Below are 27,615 nucleotides of genomic sequence, written 5' to 3' on the forward strand. Positions count from 1 at the left end.
TGTCCTTGGCTCCTCATGGTCTCTCTGTTTCCTGGCTGCCATGAACTGAGCAGATTTTTCCACCATGCAGTTGCTCCATAATATTCTACCTAGCCCTCAGTTCTAGAGCAATGAAGTTGACAGACCTGGGACTGAACCTCTGAATCTCTGTGCCCCAGATAAACTTTTTTTTCTCTAATTTGTTCTTGTCTGATATTTTGGTCACAGCAATAAAAAGTTGACTGACACAGTGAAATTCCTTTGAGGATTTCATTGAGCGGAACTAGGATACTGCCCAGGCAAATGGTGCTGGGGTTGGCAGTATCTAGGGGCTGTCCATCCCTGTCTCTCATATTTGCTTCACTTCCTGAACAACCAGTTTGATTCTCTCTTCTTCATTGGTTTCCTTAAGTTTGATTAAGAGAAGATATCTAATACTCTCTTCTGGGTCTTAGATTCTTTCTCTTGCTTCAGATACTTCTTAACCTGATACTCCAGAACTTCTTTATGACCCAGCAGTAACTTGTGATAAGACAGATCCTTCAGTCTACTTTAGCTTTCTTGGGATCCTAAACTTGGGGAGCTGATTTCTTAGGATTGATCAATTATTCCTTTACTTCAGGAATAAATTCTGATTTTCATTACCCCAGTCAAGCTACACCTGAACAAATCAAGATAAGCTTTTTTAAAACAGATATTTAGGATGCCTTTTGTGCTGATGCTATACTAAAATATGAAGACAGCATTCTTTCTTTGGATACAATAGTCTTATTTTCATTAGTTTGATGAACATTTATTGAGCACATGCTAGGTTTGAGGCATTTAGCACAGGTGAACAAAGTCCAACAAAGTCTCTGCCCTCAGGAGCATAAACTCTAGTGGACTACTCAAATAATCACAAAAGGAAATCTGGATTCCAACTGTACCAAGTGCTATGAATGAAAGGTATACAGCATCAGGAGAACTATAACAGGAGCTTGACATGGTTTAGGGCCTAATGGAAGGGGAAGAATACTTGAAAAAATTTATTCTCTGAGAAAATAATATTTGAATGGGGTTCTGAAGAGTCAGAATGAGGTTCTAATCTGAAAGAAAAGAAAACTATTCTAGGTAGTAGACAGCAAGTACAAGGACCCTGTGGCAAAGAAGGTTACCTTATTGAAGGAACCAAATGAAGGCCAGTGATACTAGATGTGATGGAAAGGTAGGAATAGATAGTATTGGAGAGATAAGAGGGCATCAAAAGTTATGGATGCCTCTAAAAGCTAGACCATGAATTCTTTTTTCTTAGAGTAACTGAAAATAATTTAAGCAGACACTGGATGGGTAGTGACATTATCAGACTTGGATTTTGAAAAAATCAACAGATTGACAAGATTGAAGAAGGGCAAGAAGAATGTAAAGAGACCAAGGAGGAGTCTATTAATATGTACAGATGAGAGGCTGAGATTTTTGCAAGTGCTAAGTTCAGCTGGCAGGGATTTACTGATAACTAAATACTGGCTGACAACCTAATAAAGGCTGAGTCATTTAGTAAGATTAGCATCTCATAGCCTATTAAATTATATTCTGTAATTCAAATGCATAGCAACAAAGCATATATCTAATGCAGTTGCTCTGACAAATAGATTGCGTAGATTTACAAATATTTGAAAGCAATTTAGTAAAAACTCTATTTTGTGTTGTAGCATCATGCTTTCAGTAGACATCTTTTGTTGGTAATTTGTGCTTGAAATTCATTATATTTACTTAGAAATATCTGAAATAAAATTTGTACTCTTCATATAGAATTAAAAATTTCTGAACTCAATTTTCCCCAAGTAGCCTCAATGTTTTCTCTACCTTTTAAATATTTTATTTGTTCAAAGACTCATTTTTAAGTAGATAAAAGTTAGTTCCCAGTACAGGCTGTATCCCAGTGAGCACACATCTTATATTTCCTGTGTTAATTCACAAAACTCCTCTCTTCATGATTTTAAACAACCAAAGCAGATTTTCAAGTTCAGAAGTCAATCAACCAACAGAATCCCTTAATATGATGCTTTCCATCTCCATTTTGTGAAACAAAAGAATATTGTGTGTGTGTGTATGTTTGTGTGTGTGTGTGTGTTGTGGTTGTTGTTGGAGATTAAATCCAGGGCTTTGTGCTTGCTAGGCGAGTGCTCTACCACTGATCAATACCCCTTGCTTTAGATCACTTTTTCCATGTGGAAATAAATTGCACACAGTATCTTGTTTTATAGCTCTGAGATTGCTTCAGTGAGCAACTGAGTTTTAGGCAAATGAGTAGGAAAATAATAGCATTTTTCTAGCTTTAGTGTCTCTCAGACTTTTTTTGTGTTTTGATTTGTTAAATTCAATTGTAAGATTATTGTTGTCATGTTATTGTTTTGAAATTTACTCTATTTTATTAAAATAAAGAATAGAAGATAGGAGAATAGAAATGGATGGTTTGATAGCAGTCTAACGGCTTAATCTAATAGGGTTGGTTGCTAATGGTCACCAGAAGCATTATCAGGCATTCCACAAGCAAAAATTAGGTATCAGATCCTGGGAATACCAAGACAACAAACACATTCCCTGCCCACAGGGGTGGTATTGTCTACTTGGTCATGCATACAAACAGTTGTCATACAATATAAAAATCTCAAGATAACAGACGTTTTAGGCACATGGAGGCATAATGGAGGAATAGGTTTACTGGAGTTTAAGTTACTGGAGTCCTGAGAAGGCCTGGTAAACAAGACCAGTTCCCATCTGAGTTCTGTATGATTTGTTTAAAAGGAAAGGCAAATGGACATCAAAATTCCACATTTATTACTAACAGGCTAAACTGGAGGACTAATCTGGGACCCTTAGCCAAATGGTCTTGCTAATATGAAACCACAAATTTGACCAATTTACTCTGGGGACAGCTTGTTTTCTAGAGGGAGAAGTTATGTTTGTTAACTGGGTCAGCCCCTTTAATTCATTTCCCATTTAGCAAGCAGAGAAATCACCCCATCACCCTGGAGTGGAGGGAGTAGAAGGACATGGGAAGCTGAGGGGTATTTCATCTAGTAGAGATGCCATGGCATTTCACTTCTGACACAGTAGTGAAAATTCTAGATCCTGTGACCAATGCAATGACACATCTCACTCCACTTGAATGTCCCACAGGCAATGAACTCAGCACAGTCAAAAGTTTCGCCAAACTTGCTTCTTCCTCTGATCTCAGGGAATTGTATAGCCAACCTACCAAAGTCACCCCAGCCAGAAACATGGATATTTGCATTGTCAAACCATTTTCACCAGGAGCCTACATCCAGGCACACTCTAAGTCCTAAGCCTTATTAATTTATCTGATACTGATCCCTTCTCTGTATTGCTGCGCTCACATATGAAGGCCAATCAAGCCTGTGTCATGTTCACAAGAATTTTCTAACTGTATTTTCATCTTGCCTCAAAACTTTGGTGCTCACCACAGCTTACTGAACAAAATATCTCCTAGCATAATGAAATTATCCCTCCTGATTAGATTTTTCTCTGCATGTTTGCATTCTTATCAGCTGTGGGCCAGCACACAAGAGCAAAATGGAATTACACTTTACAGAAGCCAGCAGAGCTAAAAATGCAGTGTAAGTTAATGAAAGAAATTCAGTCTTGGAATTCAGACAGGCTTGGGTTGGAATCTTGTCACATACTGCATGTGAGATATTAGACAAGCAACCACCTCACTGTGTGTAAAATGGTACTATTTATACCTACCTATCAGGCTTTAATAATTTACATGTGTAAATTATTAGCATAATGCCTAGCACACTAGGTGTTTAACACACATCTGCTCAGGGTACTAGCTCATAAAAATGTTCATTTGTTGGAGAGATAAGAAAACAGGAAAAAAGAGTCTTGATGTGGAATAAGAATTCTGATGTATGCATCAGTCAGGAAGGAAAAGGGGATGGCAGCAGTGTCCCCTGCCTGGGCAGCAGACAGAGGGATGAAAGCATGAGAACATGGACGGGCACCAAAGAAACTATGTCATAGCTCTTTGAGGGGCAGAGACCTTGGCAAAGCTCTATACTTTCTGTTGAAAACTAGATCTGTGGAGGCTCAGCCTAGCTTCCTCTTTGTAACTCACTTGCTCCTCCTTGAGAATACAGAGCATGTGCTTCATGTCTCTGCATCTGGGTTGTAGTAAAAGGAAACTCAGAGGTGAGCAAAGGATCTGCAGAAGCCTGGTGGGCCTGGTTGAGGAGGAGGAGGTAGCCATGGCCTGATCTCAACATGCAGCCCATAGAAGACAGGGCTGCTCTTTTTGTGCCATCAGTTGAGGTCCTACCAGATATCATTGGCCTCTTCAGTCTATGTTTCTCTCCTGGGTGCCTTTCTTTTAGATACTAAATGCCATCATCTTTATCTTTCACCCACATGTGAAATATTTAATATGCTGGTAAAAATGACTGATGATAATTCAGAGGAAAGTAGAAATGTACTTGACTAAACTCCTGTAGTGTCACCTCCCCTCAAGTCCTTCAGCGAACACGCTTCAAAAATCATACCTTTCTTCACCACTAGTTTTTACTTCATGGATTTAAAAAAAAAAACAAAAAACAATGGTCTAACAGTATGAATCACAGAATTGTTAAAGATGATGAAACTCATTTGCCATCCTAGGGATACAGTGTTGTCTTTCAGTAAATAAATTTCTAAGTGACAATTTATTTGTAATCACAAGAAACCCCAAAGGATGGAGTTATACTTTCAGGGAACAAAAAGTTCTGAAGTGGATATTCTGCATGCAGAACTCTTTTAAAAAATTGTTTTTATCGGTACAGTATAGTTTTGGATAATGGTAGGATTCATTTTGGCATATTCATGACTGCACATAACATAATTTGCTTCATTTCAATTCCTGTTATGACCCCTCTTCTCTCCTGTCCTCCCATACCCTGATCCCTTTCTCTACTCTATTGGTCTTCCTTATATTAATTTGTTTTTTAATTGGTGCATTGGAGTTATACATGAAAGTGGAATTCATTGTGATATATTCTATTTATACATGTACATAGCATAATTTGGTCAGTTTTATTCTGCAAGTTCCTCCCCTTTCCCATCCCTCCTCCTTGATGCCCTGCCTCACTTCCCTGTCCTCCCTTCTATTATCTTGAGACTCCATTTTAAAAACATTTCTTATTTCTCTCTATCTTCTGCATATGAAAGAAAATATTTGATCCTTGACCATCTGAGTCTGGCTTATTTCGCTTAGCATGATGTCCTTCACTTCTATCCATTTACCACCAAATAGCACAATTTTGCTCTTTTTTTTTTTTTTTTTTTTTGACTGAGTAGAGTACTATCCTGTATATACACCACATTTTCTTTGTCCATTCCTCTACTGAGGGACACCGAGGCAGGTTCCATAGCATGGCTATTGTGAATTGTGTTGCTGTAAACATTGGTAACATGCAGAACTCTTCTGGAGACCTCTGTAATCCAGTCTCTCACTCCATCTATGTATAGTATTTGTCCAATAGTAAGTTCTTGATAAAGGTTCCTTAGGTAAATAGACACATGAATTAATTCCTGGTGACTACGTAATCAAAACGCCCTCTTTTTGTGGAAATGTGTCAGTAGCTGTGGACTAGAGCAGCTGCAGCATTAGAACAGAAATTATTCTCAATAGACAGACAGTATGTAAACATAGAACCCCAGGACTGGACAGGAATTTCTGTGCTCATTTTAAAGTTGGCTCTGGCTGTGGTTTCTATCATGGATTTGGAAGGGAGGGTGCTTCCACTGGGAAAACAGGGTGCATTGACATGGAATATGAAGAGCAACTTGGCTAGCTAGGAGCCATTGCTATTTTAGTTACTCCCAGATGTCTGCTGCTATAGTTTCTAGAGACGGGGAAGACATGTAGAGGGTGATATGCCCCCGGGTGGGAGGGGAGGGATGCCCCTTCTAGGACTCTCAATTCATGTTTAAAACCAGCCCTTCATATGCTACTGAGATGGATTTGATAATGCTTTTTAAAATTATATTCTTTAATAATACCTCTTTACAAACTTGGCTACATATGGTGCAGATAGGCAATCTGAAGGCTTTGTGAATAAGCAGGATCTTACTCCTTTTTGGTTGTGATCTAATATTTATGGAACACAAGCCATTGAACAAATGTCAAATGTTACGGATACCAGATGAACGAGCTGCCCAGTAGCTATTGTGCTAACCTACCCAGCACACCAGATGCTCCTTATACATCCACATTCCCCTTTCAGGCTCTTTTTAGGGTTTCTTTTAATCCCACTGTTGTAATGATGAATAGTATAAAAATGTTAAATTGTAACATTTATAGATGTGAAGATGAAGCCCTCTGAAATCTTTTCAAAAGATGTCCAGAGTCCTTTCCAAGAAGCCCTACCACCACTGGGGACCATCCAGGGTATAGATAAAGGTCCATGCTGGGTTGGTAAGGTATCATGTGTCCTTCTCTCCCTGGGAAGTTATGGCACTAGGAGATACAAGTCTTAGGATATAAAGAAAGCCTATGAGGAGCTATATAGCACAGAGGCTAAATACATGGGATTCAAATTAGACCCAGTTCGAATTTAGATTCTGTCATTTACAAGCTATATGAACTTGGACGAGTTACTTAACCTCTTTAAGGCTCTGTTTCTTTAAGTATAAAACAGGTACATTTGGGGACAGTAACTATTGCATCTTTGTGTGTGTATTGTATCATGCTAAATAACACTTCTCCCTGTTGCAATCATGTTGTGACCTAACCAGAAATAAAACAAAGTGTAGGACAGGTGGAGGTCAGTATGCCCCCTGTATCATGAAGGCAGACATTAAAGTATGTGCAATGTCTTTTGGACAGACAGGCTTCACAGCCAGAACTTTCTACCAGGACAGGCCTCCCCTGATGAGGCAGAGCACAGCGCGTGCTCTCTCAGGAGGGAGAAGGGGGCTCCCCTTGTTATTGTCACCTATGCTCTCCTTCGGATTAGTGCCTGTCCTTCAGCTGGCGTAGGGTAGTGGAAAACAGCTGAAGTGTTACACCTGCGGATCCTCTCCACACGGAGTGAAACATCCAGGGGGTGGGGGGAGCATTGCCCCCAGTAGCAGGAGCTTCACAGGGCTTTGGAGAAGATTCTGTGGGAAGAAGTAAGTGTCAGACAGGTTCTGGATCATCAGTAAAACATACTGATTGATGTTATTACTGCAACCATTATCCCTAAGTGTCTGCATTGTGGCAGAGAAATAGAGTAAAGGATCACTTGCTGGGCAAAACAGAGGGGCATGGAAAATAATCTGTGTTGTCCCATGAGGAAAAAAAATAAACAGTTCAGGATATAACCTTTGGACTAAACCAGAGGCTGGTGTCTGTACTTAACGGATTGTGTTACTGTTGCCCTGGGACAGAAACCAGCATGAAGATTCAGGGAGGGTAGAAGGAGGCTAGATCTAACATCGTCATGGGGCAGCACAGACCTTAACTAGATGAATGTGAACTGTGACGATGACATGGACTGGGGACTGAGAAATCCTGACAGATCATTTCCTCCCAGGATAAAGATTTCTAGTTTGGGGCATTTGGCCAATCCATACATATTTGGTTTATTTTTTACTTTCTATTCTGCATTATAATTATATATATATATATATATATATATATATATATATATATATATATTAGTGGGATTTATTGTTATATATTTGTACATGCACACAACATAATTTGGTCAATTTCATTCCCTAGTACCTCTCCTTAGTTACTTATTTTGAAGTCTGTACTACTTGTTGGGCCCCAAATATTCTTTTCAATTGAACATTAAGCAGGATTCTCCAGAGAAATATAACTAACGGGAGACCTAAATCTGTATGAAGATTCATTATATGTAATTAATTTAGGTTTATTACATATAAATATTTATGTTACATACATAACTTATTAATTAATATAAATAATAGATTTTATATATAAAAATTAATTTATTTCGAGGAATGGACTCACATAAGTATTTGCAGGCTAGAGACCCAGGGAAGCCAGTGGAGTAATTAAGTCTAAGTCTGAGGACCTGAGAACCAGAGAATTGATGATGTGAATGTCGATCTGAGGGCAGGAAGAAGTGAGATGAGGTGTTCCAGCCCAAACAGTCAGGAAAAAAAGTGGCGAATTCTTCCTCTTCCTTTTGCTCCATTCAGTTCCTCAATGGACTGGATGATGCCCAGTTCCATTGGGCCTTCCCAATCGGCTTTACTGAGTTCACCTACTCAAATGCTACTCTCATCCAGAAACACCCTCACAGACACACCCAGAAACTGTGTGGACTCTCCATAGCCCATTCAAGTTGACAACACAAAATTAAACATCACAGATTTAATTTTTCTTAAACTGAAAAATGAAGATACAGGTGCAAGGAAGCACAGCACTTCGGTATTTATCTATGACTCTTTAATTCCATCCCAGCTCTTGTTAATTTCTCAAGATTCTATGAGATTTTTCTAGAGATTTTATTTCTTGCTAACTCTTAGGGTACTAAAAAATAAGTTTGCTACAAATTTTGAAAGCACCAGTTGTAGAGAGCCTACATCCTGGGAGCAAATTTTTACCCCTCACACATCAGTTAGAGCACTAATCTCTAGGGTATACAAAGAACTCAAAAAGCTAAACACTGAAAAAACAAATAACCCAATCAACAAATGGGCCGAGAACCTGAACAGACACTTTTCAGAAGAGGATATACAATTAATCAATAAATATATGAAAAAATGCTCATAATCTCTGGCAATCAGAGAAATGCAAATCAAAACCACTCTAAGATATCATCTCACTTCAGTCAGAATGGCAGCTATTATGAAGACAAACAACAATAAGTGTTGGAGAGGATGTGGGGAAAAAGGCACACTCATACATTGCTGGTGGGACTGTAAATTGGTGCAGCCAATTTGGAAAGCAATATGGAGATTCCTTGGAAAACTGGGTATGGAACCACCATTTGACCCAGCTATTCCTCTTCTCGGACTATATCCAAAGGGCTTAAAAACAGCATACTACAGGGACACAGCTACATCAATGTTTATAGTAGAACAATTCACAATAGCTAAACTGTGGAGCCAACCTAGGTGCCCTTCAGTGAATGAATGGATAAAAAAAATGTGGCATAAATACACAATGGAATTTTACTCAGCATTAAAAAAGAACAAAATCATGGTATTTACAGGTAAATGGATGGTGTTGGAGAAGATAATGCTAAGTGAAGTCAGCCATTCCCCAAAAAAACAAATACCGAATATTTTCTCTAATATAAGGAGGTTGACTCATAATAGGATTGGGAGGGAAAGCATGGGAGGAATAGATGAACTCTAGATAGGGAAGAGGGGTAGGAGGGAAAGGAAGGGGGTCGGTATTTGCAAGGATGGTGGAATGTGATGGACATCATTATACATAGTACAGGTAAGAAGACTTGAATTGGGTGTCAGCATACTTTATATATAAACAGAGATACAAAAATTGTGGTATATATGTGTTTTAAAAATTGTAATGCAAAAAAAAAATAGCGTTACCTTAGATTAGGTAGAGGGAAGTGAAAGGAGGGGAAGGCAGGGGATGTGGGGATAAGAAAGACAGTAGAATGAAACAGACATTATTACTGTATGTATGTATGTGACTGTATGACCAATGTGATTCTACAATATGTATACTCAGAAGAATAAGAAATTATATCCCATCTACGTATGATATATCAAAGTATATAAGTGCATTCTACTGTCATGTATAACAAATAAAAAATTAAAAAAAAAGAAAGCACCAGTTGTTTCTTTTCCGTTTTTCCCCAGATCCCTCCTCTGACTTGATATATAAACTTTATTTATGGCAACTTTCTAAATTCTTAATTCTTCCTCTAGAAATCAGCATCAGAGGCATTTCCTCCTCTTCCTCCTCCATGTCTCCCTTCTTCCCCACTTCTGCTTTCTTCATAGTGGGTTTCAAAGTCTCACTACTAGTTTGGTATGAATGCTGTTGGTATAATGATGTTAAAGGCAACAAATTCAATTCTGTAAGGTTCAAAGGCAACTCACCTGATCTCAAGAAGTTTTCCCGATTGGCAAGTAATTATCTTCTTCTTTCACAAAGTGTAGTGATTTTAAGTGATTGTCAGAAAGAAGTTGGAGAGGAGCTGGGGAATGGACATATGATAATGTGGAAAAATGCTTCAGTGATGGGAAAAGCACAGTAAATGTGAGAAAGATAAAAAAAAGGAAGCAGCATCAGAATATGCCAATGTTCTGCATATAGAGAGGATATTTGGGTGCTTTTTGGGTATTTTGGGGAGGTGGTGATTCCAACCCCGACACATACATTCTAGAAAAGAGAACATATGACAAATGAGCATGCTTGCTATGAGGGAATGCCATAACAGTTTTGATGAATCCAAGACAGTGCAGAAGGTTCCAATGCTGTCTCACCTGCCCCTCATATTTGCTAAGTGGGAGCTGAGATATAGCTGCTGTGATTAAGGAGAATCAATCTAATTATGGCTCAGGTGACTAGAAATGAAAACCTGCCAGAGCATTTTGAGGAAGCACATTTCAGAACACCCCGCTCCTACTACCACATATTAAGCAAGCTCTTGAAGTTGTAAATCTAATGATACCATGAAGTCTGTTTTGATGTTTAAGTCAATGGGCATTTCACAGTAATGGCTCCACAGTTGAGAAAGCCTATATTTGGTTAACAATTTAGTCTATTTAGAAGTCATGAAATTTCAAGAAAACCAAGAATCTGCCAATTATTGTGGCAGCTGAAATGTTCACTCCATGGAACAAAACAACAGGGCTTATGTCAGAACCATGACTCAACTTTGAAAATTAATGTCATTTTGTTATTCCTCTTAGGAGCCTATCTTTTCCTTTGAGTTGCTCTTCACAGAATCTAAGAGGCTTTGTTGTTGGATTTTAGGGTTTGGCACAATATTCCGTCCTCTTTTATGGCTATTACGACAATAAACGAACGATTGGATGGATGAATTTCAGGTTGCCGCTCTCCTATTTTCTGGTGGGGATTATGTGCATCGGATACAGCTTTCTGGTTGTCCTCAGGGCGTAAGTTGCATTTGTCTCTTCGGAAGTGAATAATGATTTCTGGAATCAAATGGGGAATGAATATGAAAATGAGATATGATTTGTTGCCATTTCATGTCTAGAGGATGCAGGATCTGAAAGAGATGAAATGTAGTTTTAATACCAATAGTGATGTTAGATTATTGTATCCTCAAAACAAAAGGAATGAACATAAACATAAACCTTTGCCCATCCCACTGGGTCAGATTTATGAGTGCCTACGTATCTTGTGTTTAAGTACATTTTTAAACTGGGTCTTTTTGTACTGCAAGGTGGGAATCAATGTTTCCAAGACAGGAAAAGAGCTGCTGACCTTTTTTTTTTTTTTTTTTTCATGCGAAAAGGCTTGCAACTTGCAGAGAATCAGCTCAATAGCCAGAATCTGTTGTTCTCTGTTCATTTTTAAAAGCCAGAACAATCGCTCATCCAAAAACTTTAGCTCTGTAAGACAGAAAATATGAATAACCCCCAATGAGACCATCATGATCAACTGTATAATCATGTTTTGTCTGAGAAAAGGATTTATTAGAGCATGGGAAAAAAATTTCATTGGGGAACCAATAAAACTGCAGTTCATTTTTTTTCCTCCTGTCTGAAATAAATTTATAATATACCACTTAAGGATACTGCATAAATTTTGCACAGTTACTTGTGGCTATGAAAAAAATCCAATCTTTAGCTAATTTTCTGAACTTGCTTGAGAAGATTTGAAACAGCTCAAGCAAACTTCATTATTTGACTATAAGCAAGGTGAATGGACATTTTGCCTCATTCACCTAGGAATATGGTGAATGCTAGAGGATCCAAGGGGGATAAAGTACACGGTAATCTTAAGCAGTGCTTTCTGGAGCAGCTTATGACAGGCTTTTTGTCCTTTCCCTGCCTTGCTTACAGGTTCTTCTGAAAAACAAAACAAAACAAAACATTATATTCAGTTTTTTCAAGCTCCTTTAGGACTTGAAAAAAGCCCATATCTAAGATATTTATCAACTTGTCCAAGTATAATCAGAGATCCCAAATATAAAATAGCTGATCAACTGATATAACATGAGCACATTTCAAAAATCTCAGACATTTTCTGCTCCTCTGATGATCTTGCTTTTTTTGACTAAAAAGTCAGAGGTACCATTTCCATTATTGAGTTCTCATGAGTATCATTTACATGTTGGTTCTTTGGTCTCCACGGTCACTGGGGAAGACTGTCTTTGCACATTTCATTGCTTAGCTTCTTTCAGTGGGTGTGTGCCCAATTGGGCTCTCAGGTCACTCTGCCTAGGTTCAAATCCAAGCTCTACCATATATGTGTTTATAAGATCATCATCAAATTTCTCAATCACTTTTTTCTCTTGTTTTCCATCTCTGATTGAGGTTTAATATACATGAGAATGAAATAAGTTAATAGACATGCCAGAATGTAAAAAGTGTACAACAAATGTTAGCCATTTTATTAGAATTATAATTCATAGGTTTACTGAAGAACCAAAATCTGAATGGTAGGAGGCCCATGATAGCCCCCGCAAAACTGGGTAGTCAATACATTCATACACTTGAACATTAATAGATTTTTATGTCTAATATAACAATTTTTGTAGGTAAATTTAAAGTCTCCAGAGAAGCATTGTACAAGGCAAGTCAGGTGTATGATTTAAAAACTTCTAGTAGCCATATTAAAAAATAAGGTAAAATTAATTTTAATTTTTAATAATATAATTTATTTAACCTGATATATCAAAAATATCATCATTTCAACATAAAATTATTATCAATTATGTTTTTGGTTACTAAATCTGAAATCTCTCTGTTATGCATTGCACTAGTCACATTTTGAGTGCTCAGTAACCACAAGTTGCTGTTGGTGACCAAATTGGATAAAGTAACTCTAGAGAAGGTGAAAATTTTTCAAATTTATTTAAAGGTCCCAATTAGGATAGCTGGTAGGTAGCAACTCCACATTTTTCCCTTCAATGTTATGCATGTTATGCTCCCAAACCAGCCTGGCTTTAGCTCCTCCCTCTGGCATGTATCTTTTGTTTTTTGTTACTTGATTGGTAAGAGACTCTTCCAGTCATTGGACTACACAGGAAGATAATTCAAAAATCAATATGTGACTCCCACCCCAGCTCCAGGAACAATACTGGGTAGAAAAAGAATGGATGAGATATAAATGATTGTATAGAACCCTTTTATCCTCTCTTTCTGTCTCTACATTGTACCTCAATCAAATACACTCTTGGAAGGAATACAAGTGGATTTAAGAGATAGATTACTGAAATTGAATAGAAGGGAATCTGAGTTCTAAAATGAGTTCTAAAATAACCTTGGGGCTTTGTCATCTTGCATGCTGTTAATCTCAGCACCTTCATCTGCAAAATGGGGCAAATATCTACTTTTAATTATCTTTTTAAAAATACTCTTATTTATTTTTATGTGGTGCTGAGGATCGAATCCAGGGCCTCGAATGTGCTAGGCGAGCACTCTACCAGTGAGCCACAACCCCAGCCCTATACTTTTAATTATCTAATAGGGAAATTGGAAGGTAAAGTGAGAAAGAAATCCAAGAAAATAGTTTGAGATTTTAAGATAAGGTGATTGAATTTGTTGGTCTGGCACTCTTCCAGTTTTAGCACTGAAAGCCTTGGATTCTGTTAATCTCCTCAGTCCCAGAAGGATGGAATGTTGATCCCCTTAGTTTTAAGCCTCTTCCTTCTCTCTTCTTTCCTCCCTCCCTCCCTTCTGTTCCCACCTCCTGCTTTTCCTTCCTCCTTCTTTTCAATTCTGTGTATGTTCCTAACCACATTAGAAGTTTAGAAGTCTTCATACGTTGTCCTTCATACATTGTCCTCATCAGTTTGAAGTTTAATATCTTAGAGCAAAGGTGGTTTGGTTGCAAAAACCTAATTGTTCCCATTAAAAGTGATGCTATAAGCTAAAATTTCTGGGCTTTCTTGTTGTATTTTACAGTAGCATAAACTACTAGAAACAGCTGAATGATTCAGAAACTGCACGTCTTAATGAGAAACTCTTTGCTGCCTATCTTATCCCAATAGGTTTTTCTAGGACTTTCCCTATTGCAGGGTTTCCTGGGGTTAGATATATATTTTCCCCTATGTTTGAAAACAGCCTGGAAATATTAATATGTATAGAATAGACTCACAATATCCTCAAATACTTTAATCATGTGTCATGTGTAACCTCCACATGATATTCAAATTTGTTCCTGCAGAGTATCTTAGATAAATAATAATCCTAGATATAAACTGGATCCAACATGTGTGTATGAAGTTTTTAAATTTGGCAAATGGCAATATATTCACCCATATTTCTGAATCTATAACAATAACTATAATTTATATGTGAAATAAGAATGCTTAATATATCAATATTGCTTTTGACCCTTAAATATTACAAAGGTGCTATTATAACATTTCACAGAAATAAAATGAAATAAAACTCAGAGATACTACTAAATGGCATACCCAAGGTCATTCAACCTTAGGACCTATTTGAACCTAGATTTTTCTAATTCAAAAAATATCTTTTACCCACTACAACTTGCCACTTTCTGTATTTGCTGCTTCTTATATATAGATCAAATTATTCCTCCTATCAAACTTGAATAGTGAGTTGAGTAGATATTAGTTAGTTATTCCTATATTAAGGAGAAAGTAAGGTTCAGCATATGTTGATGATTTGACTGAGATAGCCAGTACTTTACAGAACTGAGCTTTGAATACCCTTCTCTAATTCCAGTCTTATTTTTCCTGGTTTTTGATGAGGATTCTTCTATGTTGATGACAACAAGGACCTGTTTCTAACTTGACTTGGGTGGTCCTTTTCGATTTTAAAAGTCTATACAAGCTTTTTCCTTGTCTACTATCAAATTCCTTTGGAGTTATATGGCCTTGATATAACTCATATGCCTCCATATTTTATAAAAACCAAGGCAATTATTAAACCTATCAAAACCAGGTCTTCTTATATGACACCCACATCTCCCAAGATCACATTAGAATCATGGCCAACAGGACACCCTTCCACCTGGATTTCTATTGCTTCACCCTCTTTGTTTTCACTTCTTTTGTACATGCTTATTCAGATAGTGGTGACCTGCCTGGTACCCTGCCCAAACTTTTTGCATGACTCTTGACATCTTTATATGGAGTCTTAATATCAAATGTGTTTTTTCTTCCTCCCCTCCATCCTCATCATCAATTAAACCTCTCTTTATTGAAGGAATCTCCCTCTCTTGTCTCATTAGAGAAAAGCCATCAGAGCCCTTATAGACCCCAGCATAATATTTTATTTCTCAGAATATTTTCTTTGCAAATTCTAATGTTTGATTTCTCAAATGACAAATTTTAGAACATAGTAGGCTTTGGATGGATAAATGGGGCTGGCTTACAGGGCACAATGTCCTGGCAGATCCCACAATTCATGATTGTCTCCTCTTCCTCAAATGACACTGGCCTTCTTTCAAAAATGCTTAGAGCTGAAAGGCATGGAGGTATGAGAGACTCACAGTCACCATGTTCCATGTCTCATTACTGCTTTGTGAACTGCATCTATGATTATGAAATGCAAAATGAAAAATTCTCCTCCTATAAACATGGACCAGGGACCATAGTGTCCAATGAATGGAAACAGTTTTTGAAATGAGATGATATGGACCAAACTGAGCATGATGACAAGATGACAGGACAATAATAGCCTGACAAGCATATATGGTGTGTATAGTACCATGTACAAGTACTTATGCTATATGCATTTATTTAGTGAGACTCTTTCCAGTGCTGTTGACTTCCAAAATGACAATTTGAATATTTTTATTCATTCCTTTAATAACTAATTATGGAGTATCTACTAAGGGCAGTCTAAGGGAGCTATTTAGCATGTGGGGATTTAAAGTTCTTGCTTTTATGGTGCTTGATTGGGGAAACAGATGGCAAACAAAACAGTAATCAGTAGTATGGTCAATATATATCCATTTGTATTTTTGTATTATCTTTCACAGTCAAATATTTGCCTTGGTTTCTTCTTTCTGAAGAATGTAAGACACGCTCTTTCATATCAACCTTGGAATAACTTTCTTTTGATTATATGTGTGTAGTGATCTCATCCTGTGAACTTCTAAAGTTGTTTCCTCCCTCTATCTCAACCCTCCCGCTTTCCCCTGCTTTGATTTTAGCAGAGACTACATGATAGTTGACCTAGCTGGCTTAAGATTTATGGAGGCACGTGTTTGATTAAAAACCTCCCCATGTACCATAAAATAACCAAATGATCCTTGTGTATAAATGGAGCTGCAGACTTGTGGTCCAAGGCAAAAAATCCAGTTTAAAAACTTTAGGCAACAGATAAACACAGCAATTGCCTTCTCCAGCTCCTCTAGACAAGAAAATGATGCATTGAGATTGTTCTTCATGGATTAAAAAAAAAAAGTTCAAAACTACAGCCTCTTTGAAAATGAAGGAATTTTCATAATTATGTACATTTTTCATCTATAGACAAGAACCGTGCATGGAGAGTTTTATAGCTATCAGGACCATATCTCATTAAAATGGTTACTGGGGAGAGTTAGTCTTTGGTGTCTCCCCCACCCCTTATCCCTTTTAGTGTTCTTTTTCTCATCATTTTCTCATGTGATATGCTCCCTGTTTGTCCACCCCACTAGGGTTTCCTTGCCTGAAGGTAATCTTAAGCTATTAGCCTTTGTAGTGATAAAGCACTATTCAGCCTTTACCTGTTGAGTGGAATTTTGCCTAGAGAACCTGCCCATTGATTAATGACAGTGTGGAATATAAATGGTGCAATATTAATCAAGTAAATAATTTTCCCCTTAGGTTCTAGGTTACATCATAAGAACTATCCCATTTCAACCTCATTTTAACTACAAAATAAAGGCATTTTATATATGGTTCTTCATTCCTCACGATGTCCTGGGTTGGATACTGGAGTAAAGTCCAACCAGACCTCTTGGCCTATCTCTCTGGTTTTACTACTGGATCATTTGACCAAGGTGTTGAACCTCAGCCTCCTCATCTATAAGAAAGAGAATAATTCTGACAGTAAAGATTTTGACTTCCTACTGAGACTTTGAGGAGAATAACTATGAAAAATATGTGTCATTAAAATTTGCAAAGTGTGTAGCGGTGGACTGGTGAAAGGAATAATTATATTTTGACTTTGCGTAACATGTTAGCCTGTATAAAATTTATAAGCCTCCCTAAAGAGGTGGGGCAATCTAGATTTCCTTAGAAATGCCTGTCAACCTACAATGTCAGCATTATATCATTAGGCTCCTTTTGGTTCCATATCACTAAATTTAGAAAACCCAAACATTGAGGGACTGCTTTTTAGTAGTTCACATAAAATTTTGATTTTGCTATTTATAGTGATAAGAAAAAAAAGGAAGTGGAGTGTGTGGAAGAGTGAGCTATAGATCTTCAACCACTGCAATAAACTTATAGTAAATGCACTTTAGATTCTCCAAACAAAATGACAACAACGAAACTTTAAAACATCACTGATTAGAATATATGTACCATTTGGGATTAGAGCATACAAAAATCTTGATTTTTGGTCAGTAGTTGTAGAGTGGATAGAATTTTTAATGCACTGAATATAATCCCTTTTGGGGAGGAGACTCTAGGGAGAATTAAAATTTACCTAAGAGTTTCTTGACCTGAGTTAATTCATCCACTGGCTTCAGAGGGCCTGGGAACCAATTAGGTGTGGAAAAACATGGAAGTCTACACATATTTTTTTTTTCTGTGTGTGTGGGCATACTCAGTGGTTCTCATTAGATTCTTAAAAGGATCCTTATCCCACAAAATGTTAAGAAACAATTCCACGATATTAATGTGTCATTTAAAAAAATAGAAAATATTTGTCTTTGTGTACCTGTTGTTAACATCATCAATGGGTAGTAAACTTTTAATCTGGAAGTTCTATAAAATTAATAGTTTAAAAAGTTCAGCAAACAAACTTTAAAAAATAAAGCTTCTATTTTCTGGTTTGTTAGAACAAATCTGCTGAAAAACATGCCCTTTTAGGTATTGCCTTTCTGACTTAACTGTGACTGTGTTGCTTTGTCACACCCTCCCCTCCCCTCCCTCTTTATTTTTCTATTCTGCTGCTGGGTTAAACTCCCTGTTTTGACAGGATGACCAAAAATATTGGTGATGATGGAGGGGGCGATGACAACACTTTCAACTTCAGCTGGAAGATGTTCTGCAGCTGGGACTACCTGATTGGCAACCCCGAAACAGCCGACAACAAATTTAATTCCATCACAATGAACTTTAGGGTAAAGACATGAACTCCTGAAGCATGTTTTTATCTATTTCTAAAAGTAGCGTTGAAATAGATAAAAAGTAGAGGGGGAAATAAGCATAGCTTTGGAGGCATTCCAGGCAGTCTAGCTAGTGAAGTATCTCCATGGTTAGAAGGAAGATAAACTCATCGTTTCTGCGCACTGGATGTGGATGTGGTTTGCAGTAGAACCGGGAGGTATTTTATGACCCATGACCCGTGACAACATTATTATCCCTGGAGGAGTTTCCTTCTTTAAATTTAGTGATAAAAGAATTGCTACCTGGATGAAAAAGATCAATAATCAGATTCAGATAGTCTAAGTAATGGAACAATGCTCACTAAATATTTACAGGCATGAGTTAGCTTAATATTCAAAATGACTCTACAGCATTATTTTATAACTTTAAAAAATTGTACTGGAAGAATCTTTAATCATGAAGGCTATCCTAGTATTTTAGAGTTTGTTGGCAAGAAGTTTCCCTTCTTCCTTTCATTTGCCATCGGTTGACCTGGGTTTGTGGAATTCCAGATTTAGTTTACATTTTTATTTTTTACATGCCTTGGTTCTTAAAGCTTTTCATAGCTAAGATTTTTGTTTGTTTCCTGGTTTGTTTTGCTTGGGTACAGGAAGCTATAACAGAAGAAAGAGCAGCCCAAGTAGAAGAAAATGTCCACTTGATCAGATTCCTGAGGTTTCTTGCTAACTTCTTCGTGTTCCTAACACTTGGTGCAAGCGGATACCTCATCTTTTGGGCTGTGAAGAGATCCCAGGAATTTGCACAGCAAGATCCTGACACCCTTGGGTGGTGGGAAAAAAATGAAGTTCGTCTCTGCATGTTTTTTATGTGCTTACCACCTGATAATTGCTATTTTGCAGGCTTTGTTTCTGTGGGGGAACATTATATAAGGCCACTCTTCACCTGTCCGTCCCTGCATCTTACCTTTGTAGTGAGTCAACCTGATTGCACATTTCCCACACTATCCCAGTTATATTTCCAAATTTGTGCTATTTTTCGTTTTGTGATGTGGTGAAAAATTAGAAAAAGAAAAGATTAGAAAGCGTATAGTTCAACCACTAGATTTTACAGATGGAATGAGAAATCTCAGGGTGATGGCTTTATGGTCATAAAGTTAGGAGAAGAGTCAGGCTAAGCACCCAGGAGTCTTTCTTTCAAGTTTAATGCTCTTTGCATGACCCCATGTTGCTTTCTTCAAAGATCCCCCTTCTGCCACTGAAAGATCCAGTTTCCTGAATTTTTGAAACAGCTATGATAAAGCCCTTGTTCTTACATTTATCTCATTGAAAGCATTCAGAATTCCTCCCTGTCTTTGGGCAAGTTTGGGCTTCCCAGTTTTTCAGGAAGCTCAATTGTCCATCTTTCTTCTAGAAGCCTTTCTTCTGCTGCTACTCAAATGAGAAAGCCTGGGCTTTTTGCCAAGTTTGCCTTCAGAGTATCTGTCCACTCAATGGTAGAGAAAGGAGGATAGAGGTAAATATTTAAAATCGGGAAATCACTGGTCATGAGTTGTTGCTGGGGCCTGTTTCCTCCATAAAATGTCCTTGTATACAATGTGACATCAATTTGAACTTGGGGATTTTTAAAGTATGTGCAGATTTAGATTGAGAGAAGTGTAGACTTCCCACACTGAAACTTCTGCAGAACTTTGCAGACCAAAAAAAAAATAATAATAATAATAATCCCTTTAAAAGGGATTAATTTCCTATAAAAATCTTGGATAGCAAATGAAACAGTCTATTAAAAAAAGGATCCAAATTTAAACATTCTAGGTATTTTAGAAGTAGTAATAGTAGAGAAAAGGAATATTTGTGGAAAATATTTCATGGAAAATAGAAGTCATTAGGTAGAGTTTTTTTTTTTTTAAACTTAAAACAAAGGAACACTTCCAAGCTTATTTAGTAAGTTTGCTTTCAATATTCTCTTATAATTGTAACAGTAAATATAAGCAAAATTATCATGCAGCTTTGGTTTATGGTTCATATTTATCATATATTCTATATAAACAAACTATACTAAAGAAGGAGTGGTTGATTATTATTAAAATGATCACTCTTGTAAGAAGATGCTTGAGCCAGGTATGGTGGCACACACCTACAATCCTAGGGACTTGGGAGGCTGAGGCAGGAGGATCACAAGTTTGAGGCCATCCTCAGCAACTAAGTGAGGTCCTAAGCAACTTAGTGAGACCCTATCTCAAAATAAAAAATAACAAAAGGCTTGGGATATAGCTCAGTGGTAAAGTACCTCTGGGTTCAATCCCTAGCACCAAAAAACAAAACAAAACAAAACAAAAAAAAAATGGTGTTTGACATTGACGTCCAAAACATTTTAGGGAACCCCTGAGTCCTAGAGGCCAATGAAAGGAATAATGGGGATTCATGAATAACTTTACAAATCTAATGAGACAAAATTTAAATTTGACTTTATGATTGCACAGGATCTGTTAAGTGTTTATGTTAGACTGAAATTATATCATGCTGATTTTATATTATGTCTTGCTGAGTTTTGTGTCTTCTTTATCATACTTATGAGACATTCTTAAAGCAACAAAGACATATTAATAATTATTTTCTAAATATAGTTTGGTAGTTATTATCATTTAAAGCACGGAGTCCACAGGGGAAAAGAGGAAATGTTTTGTGGTGACAATAAGCCAGGTATTTCAGAAAGATAAGCATGAGTGTTTCCTCATTATGAAAGTAGTACATATTTGGAATTCTTTTCTTGGACTTAATGTAGCCTATTAATGTAATCGTTAGAGTGTCAAACAGTAAGAGGGAGATACTCTGAATGGCACATTTTCTATTTTTTCTGTTTCTCTTTTTTCTCTTTCTGTCTCTTTCACTTTATGCCTTTCCCTTCCTCCATCTCCTCCTCCTCCCTGTCTCTCTCCCTCTTTCTTTCACTTCCCATCTTCCTTCTCCCATGCCCTCTTGCATCTTCTCTTGGTTATGGCTTTGTAAGTCAGTCATTTATTTTTGGAACTTTCTTGCCTTGGCTTCCATAAAATTATGCTGGGTGTTCTAAAAGTTTGCATTCCCAAAATTTAATATGTAGTCCTAACCAATCTTGGGGAATTCATCTATTCTTACTAATTAGCTCAGGAATGCTGATGATTTCCAAGTTAATATTCTCAGTTTGGGTCTCATCCTTAAGCAAATCATTTTCCATTTCCTTTGGAAATCGTATAGTGAAGTACATCTCTATAGCAGAATCAGTTACCATGAGAAGCAGTATGTGTTCTCTGGGTAGAGAGTGATGTAAATTGCAGGCCTCCTCATACCAGGAGAAAGATCATCACTACTGGTACACCCACTCTGACACACATGTACATCTTGGAATGTAAGTTGAATTTTTTTTTGTTTGTTATTGAGATCAAATTCTAGATATGCATGAAGAAATCTTCTTTAGTCTTATCAAAGATGCAAGGAACTGAGCTGAAAAGCTTTCAGAATTCTGGAGGAAAACACCAACGATTATTAAGTACCATTAACCTGGTCCATTCCTCACATCTCCATGCAGATGAATATGGTTATGTCCCTCCTGGGGATGTTCTGTCCAACACTGTTTGACTTATTTGCTGAATTGGAAGACTACCATCCTCTCATCGCTCTGAAATGGCTCCTGGGACGCATTTTTGCTCTCCTTTTAGGCAACCTGTATGTATTTATTCTTGCCTTAATGGATGAGATTAACAACAAGGTAAGCCTTGTGTTTGGATTGTCCTTTACACCAGCATTTTGATTTCCTAGCCTCAGGAATGCCTGACATGCCTTTGGAAATGGTGCTGTCTTGTTTTTTTTGTTTGTTTGTTTCCATCTCTTTGCTCTCTAGATTGAAGAGGAGAAGCTTGTGAAGGCCAACATCACCCTGTGGGAAGCCAACATGATCAAGGCCTACAATGCATCCCTCTCTGAGAATACCACTGGGCTACCATTTTTTGTTCATCCTGCAGATGTGCCTCGAGGACCGTGCTGGGAAACCATGGTGGGACAGGTAATCCCACGAACAGAAGTACGTGCAATCAGTCAATTGAAGAAAGAGGACAGTCGATATTTCTTCCATAAGTTTAGTCTATTTTTCGTTGCTTATTAATAAAAATAGCTGATCACTTGCACTTTTTCACGTGCTGGCTCTGAACTTCATGTATATTATCTCATGTAGCCCTCACATCTATCCCTTGAGATAAGTTCTTGTTTGCCCCTTTTACAGTTGCATAGAAAGGAAGGAGAGTTTAAAATGATATAAGAAGTTTACTATTTACTGACATTCTAATAAAGCACCAAGTTTTAGATACCGGCTCTAATCAGTATTTAAATGAAGTTCTATTTAGTATTACTTGTTTGCCATATAAAAAAGAAAAAAAAGCAAAAGTAGGTTCTTTGGGGATCATATATAAATTTTAGTAACTTCAATTTTTATTAAATACCTTTTCCATAAGCCTTAAAGGAAACACTATTTGTTTTCATGATGATTACATAAATGACCCCAGTCCAAGGTCAGTGTCATTTATCAGAGAAAAGAACTGATATTTCACATGACTTCTGTGCAATAAGGAAAACCAAACCAAATCAGACCAAACAAAATCTTTTACAAACTTTTCTTTTAAGAATATCTATTTTAGAGTCTCTTATTTCTGTACAGATCTAATTTATATTTTAAAAACCTATAATTTTATCTTCTTATAATTGACATCCCTAATGTGAATTTCATAAACTAATTTGGGACTTCAGTTTATCGCTGAGAAGAGAAGAACTTAAATATATTATTGTATGTCCTTCAGATGATAGTTCAAGGTCAGTAGTAATGTATTTTTTTTGTGAAATTATTTGAATAATTTTCATAGTGTACTTACTTTTTATAAGATAAAAGGAAAATTGGGGAATTAGTATTTATCTTATTAAACTAAAATAATTTAAACAAATAGATATCTTCAGCCTCAATATGATGCTCATTGGATTTAAGCTAATCAACTATGATTTCAATTGTGGAAGAAAAAAAAATCAATGTGTATAATGCTAGACATATATGATTAAAAATTGAGTACACATTATGGTTTGAGGGAAAGATTTTTATTTTACTTTACTTTTGAAGGTTTCAGGGATAAGATAAATTCCTGCCTTCTTAGTTATTAGATTTTTGGTGTTCAGCCATGAACATTTCACACATGTTTAAAAAACATATTGTATATGAAATGATAATTAAAATAACATTGAACAAAAGTTGGCAGCATTTAGAAGAGAGATACTTGTGATCCAGTGAGTGGTAGACAGAATAAATAACTTCCAAAGTTGTCCGTATCCTAGTCCCCGCAACCTGTGAATGTGCTGTTACCTTATGTGGCAAGATGGACTTCACAGATGTGATTACATTAAGGATATTGGGTTGGAAGAAATATTCTGAATGATGAGTGAACCTAGTAAAAATCATTAGAGTCTTTATAATTCAAAGACAGAAAGGTCAAAGTCAGAAAATTGAGATATGGCAACAGAGGTTGAGTAATGTGCTTCACAGGTAGAGAAAGGAACCATGGGCCAAGGAATGGGGACAGTCTCTAGGAGTTAGAAAGGACAAGGAAGCAGATTCTCCCCCATATCTGCACTTTTAGATTTCTGACTTCTAGAACTGTGTGAAAATAAATCTGTACCATTTCAAGTCACCAAGTTTGTGGCAATTTGTTATAGCAGTCATTGGAAATGAATGCTCATGGGTACATGGGCTTTCATATTTCAAGGCTTTTTGTCATGAAATATGGTCATGATGCCTAACACAAGTCTGTTTTATTACATCTAAGCTGACCTCTGAATCTTCAGTACAAGTTTCAAGAAATGAAAAAACTAAGAAGTACAGATTTCACTAACTCAGATTTTGAGATGTTCCCTTCTATACATCCTAGAATTCAGGCTGGCACAAGAGCTAAGAAACCTACCCTTCAACCCGGCAAGCACCTAGTGAACAAGATTTATAAAATTAACTATAAAGAATAAGATCTGGAATGGCCACTTCTGAAGAAAGAAAATGGATATTGCTTTAGGAGATGTTTATGTTTCTGATGAAGAAATTTCTGTAATTGTCCCACACATAATGACTTAAAATAAAGGCAAAGCCATCGATTCAGTTCTTCTTCTTGGAGGCCCCTGGACCATGGTGCTTGTCTTGTCCTATAAAAGTCTTGTGTCTAGTGATTTTTCTTGCTTTTTCATCTTTCCTTACTGCCATTTGTATAGTTGGATTTCCTCTTTCTCTTTTGCCCTCCATTCTCCAAAGGAGCATTAAGCACATGAAGGAAAGTCTGCAGAGCCGGCAGGGCCAGCTCTGAACAGAAATGGTGATGTGTTAGGTGGAATCTACAGGAAGGAAGGGAACACACTGGTCATAACCACTGAGGACTGGTGTGTTTGGCCTTTATGAGATCAATATCTGTCTGTCCTGTTGTATCTGGAGACATCGCTATTGCTTAGTCAACTGAATAATGAAAAACATGGAAAAGAGGGTACATAATGGCAAGGATGTACCCCATAGGGTCATCGATAGTTCTGTGAGGAGATTCCGCAAGTTCCTTTTCTCCTTCATGAATGCATTCTGTTTCGTTTCTCCTGAAGGGTGCTGTGGAATTCAAAGCTCTCTTAGTTATAAATACAGGTAATTTGTCTGCAGTTGAGTCCCAAGTTGTCATTTAGTCTCATCTCCAATGGCACTCGATAGAGAGACAGCGGAGCCTTTTGTGGGGACATCTGTTGGAAAACATTTACTGAAGTCTGCATTTTGGAGAAGGAAAGAAGTCAAGAGCTAGAAATAATGATGACAATGGCTAACATTTATTAGATACATCTAATGTGACAAGTATTACCTCCTTGAATTTTTGAATTACCCTAGGAGACATGTCGTATTATCATTCTCATTTTGTAGATGAGGAGACTGTGACTGAGAAAGTTAACTTGTCAAAACCTTCTAGGAAGTCAATGCCAGGAGCCAAATTTAACCAACATAGTCAGGGTCCTTGTTCACAGTGTGGACTCATTCTCCAGAAACAATCAGCATCAGGACAGATGTTCCCTGCTTGGAACCTCTGCGATGTGTGGTCCTCTGTGACATCCTTGCCTGTTATTTTGGCTTTTCCTATTAATGATTCCCTTAGATTAATTGGTCAAAGGTGCCTGCACAACTCAATGTCATGGGTGTGAAGTTGTTCTGTGGGAAGCGTGGTGCTCAATACCAGGCTTATGTGGAGGCCAGGTGTCCCATTGGGTTAGCATGCTAGGAACTGGGATTGAATGATGTCCTTGAGGTGGACTGGACCACCAATTTTGGAATTCTTCTTTCCTCTGGAGCAGTGTTTTCCTCCTATGTTTTGTGAATTAGATACTTAAAATTTATGATATAAGGTATGAATCCTCCTCAGGCATTTTATGTAAAAGTTGCATCATTTCCTGGGAAAGAGTAGAATTTCAACCCCTGGGATGAGGATGCTTAGGAGGATGTGGAGGACTTCTTGACCACTCTGAAATGTTCTTACCTGAACAAGTCTTCCTGACCTGGCAGTGCAAACTGAAAGTATCTCTCGTAGCCTACTTTTCATTCAAGCTAGTTATTAGGATCTGAACTCAAAGTTGCCTGAGGAATGAAAGGAGAATCATCACAGGGAAAAGGAAAGTAATATCCCAAAATAATTTTAGGAATTTTCTATCACTCACTCTTCATTCATTCATTCATCCCATGTTTTTTGAATAGGCACTAAATACCAGGCATTGTGCTAGATTCTAGAGATATAAAGAAAAACAAAAGACGGACCTGTTCTCTGCTTTTATGAAAATTATAAGCTATTGGGAGTAAAGAGGCTCAAGGCCATAAATTAAATAATTACACAAAAACTGCAAATAGATAACAACAACAAAGCACTACAGGGATAAAATGTATGAAATCTGAGAATTTCTTGAGAGAGCTGCCCTAATGTGTAGTCATTGACATAAACTGAGCCAAGAGGCATCTTAAAGGTGATTACTAGAGTGAAGGTCATATGCAAAGACCCCGTGGCCTGAGAAAGTGTGGAGTTGGAGGATCCAAAAGAAGGCAGTGAGACAGGAGTGGAGATGACAAAAGGAAGACCAACACAAGAAAAATACGGAGCGTTAGATGGGGGGATTCCCAAAATGACAAAAACTTGCCTAGTAGGGACAGCTTTTAGCACATCCATGGGGAAATACTTTCTCTCTTTTCTTCTATCATCCTTACCTTTCAAAGATCATTTTCTCAAATAGACTCTGTTTACACACCCTGTCACAGGTGTTATTTTTGGTGAGAATTAATGCTAACAAATGTTTAAATTTATATTGTTTTCACTAATTTTTGTTTTTATTACATTTATATATAGTATCTTCTATTTATGGTAGTCAATATATACCTTGTATTTCTAATAGTAGTAGTCATCTTTGAAAAATGAAGTATTACTAAAGCTAAACAAGATAGTAGATGATAATATTTCACATGGCACTCGGACAGTGCAGTGCTATGAAGCTATGTGTGATGGCCTGCAGCTTAGGAAGCACAGCTCTGGAGAATGAGGCTGGAAATTCACCTAATGGCTACTGGTTAAATGCTCCTTTTCTCTGTGAGATAGCTCACTGGTTATTTTAGAAGGGAGACTACCAGGTAGCTGGAAATAAAAATTAAAATGTTCTCACAGTATATTAGAATCCTTACAAAAATATGATACTCAGTATTTTCAGTGCTAGGTCACAAATTATTGGAAAGAAACAGAAAGGGAACAGCAGAAATAAACTATGGTGATGAATATTTACAATTGTGTATCTATTATTACATTTATTGCTTATTGTTACGTGATTTTGTATGAGGAAATAGTGGCCTTCCTCTCTTAACTGACAGCACATATACTTTGCACCTGAATTCAAACCCATGCCACTGACGTGACTAGTCTTGAATTTTCCAGATTTTTCTTTTGGGGGGAAGATACCAGGAATTGAACTCAGGGGCACACGACCACTGAGCCACATCCCCAGCCCTATTTTGTATTTTACTTAGAGACAGGGTCTCACTGAGTTGTTTAGTGCCTTGCTTTTTGCTGGGGCTGGACTTGAACTTGTGATTCTCCTGTCTCAGCCTCCCAAGCAACTGGGATTATAGGCATGCGCCACTGTGCCTGGCCCCAGATTTTTAAATAATATTATATACCTTT

General features: G+C 37.3%; 1 protein-coding gene across 1 annotated transcript in view; it reads left to right on the top strand.

Moving 5' to 3' along the window:
* Positions 1-27,615, top strand: part of TMC1 (transmembrane channel like 1) — a gene marked incomplete at both ends in the record, with an annotated part of 192,686 nt that overhangs the window by 112,099 nt on the left and 52,972 nt on the right. Inside the window, 5 exons of the mRNA XM_081280207.1 lie at positions 10,928-11,070; positions 18,250-18,394; positions 19,030-19,224; positions 21,945-22,124; positions 22,257-22,418. Coding sequence (XP_081136333.1) covers positions 10,928-11,070; positions 18,250-18,394; positions 19,030-19,224; positions 21,945-22,124; positions 22,257-22,418 — 825 coding nt within the window. The remainder of the gene's footprint in view (positions 1-10,927; positions 11,071-18,249; positions 18,395-19,029; positions 19,225-21,944; positions 22,125-22,256; positions 22,419-27,615) is intronic.

This window comes from Spermophilus citellus (assembly GCF_964194105.1).
Source record: "Spermophilus citellus genome assembly, chromosome: 2".
Taxonomy (NCBI): Eukaryota; Metazoa; Chordata; class Mammalia; order Rodentia; family Sciuridae; genus Spermophilus; species Spermophilus citellus.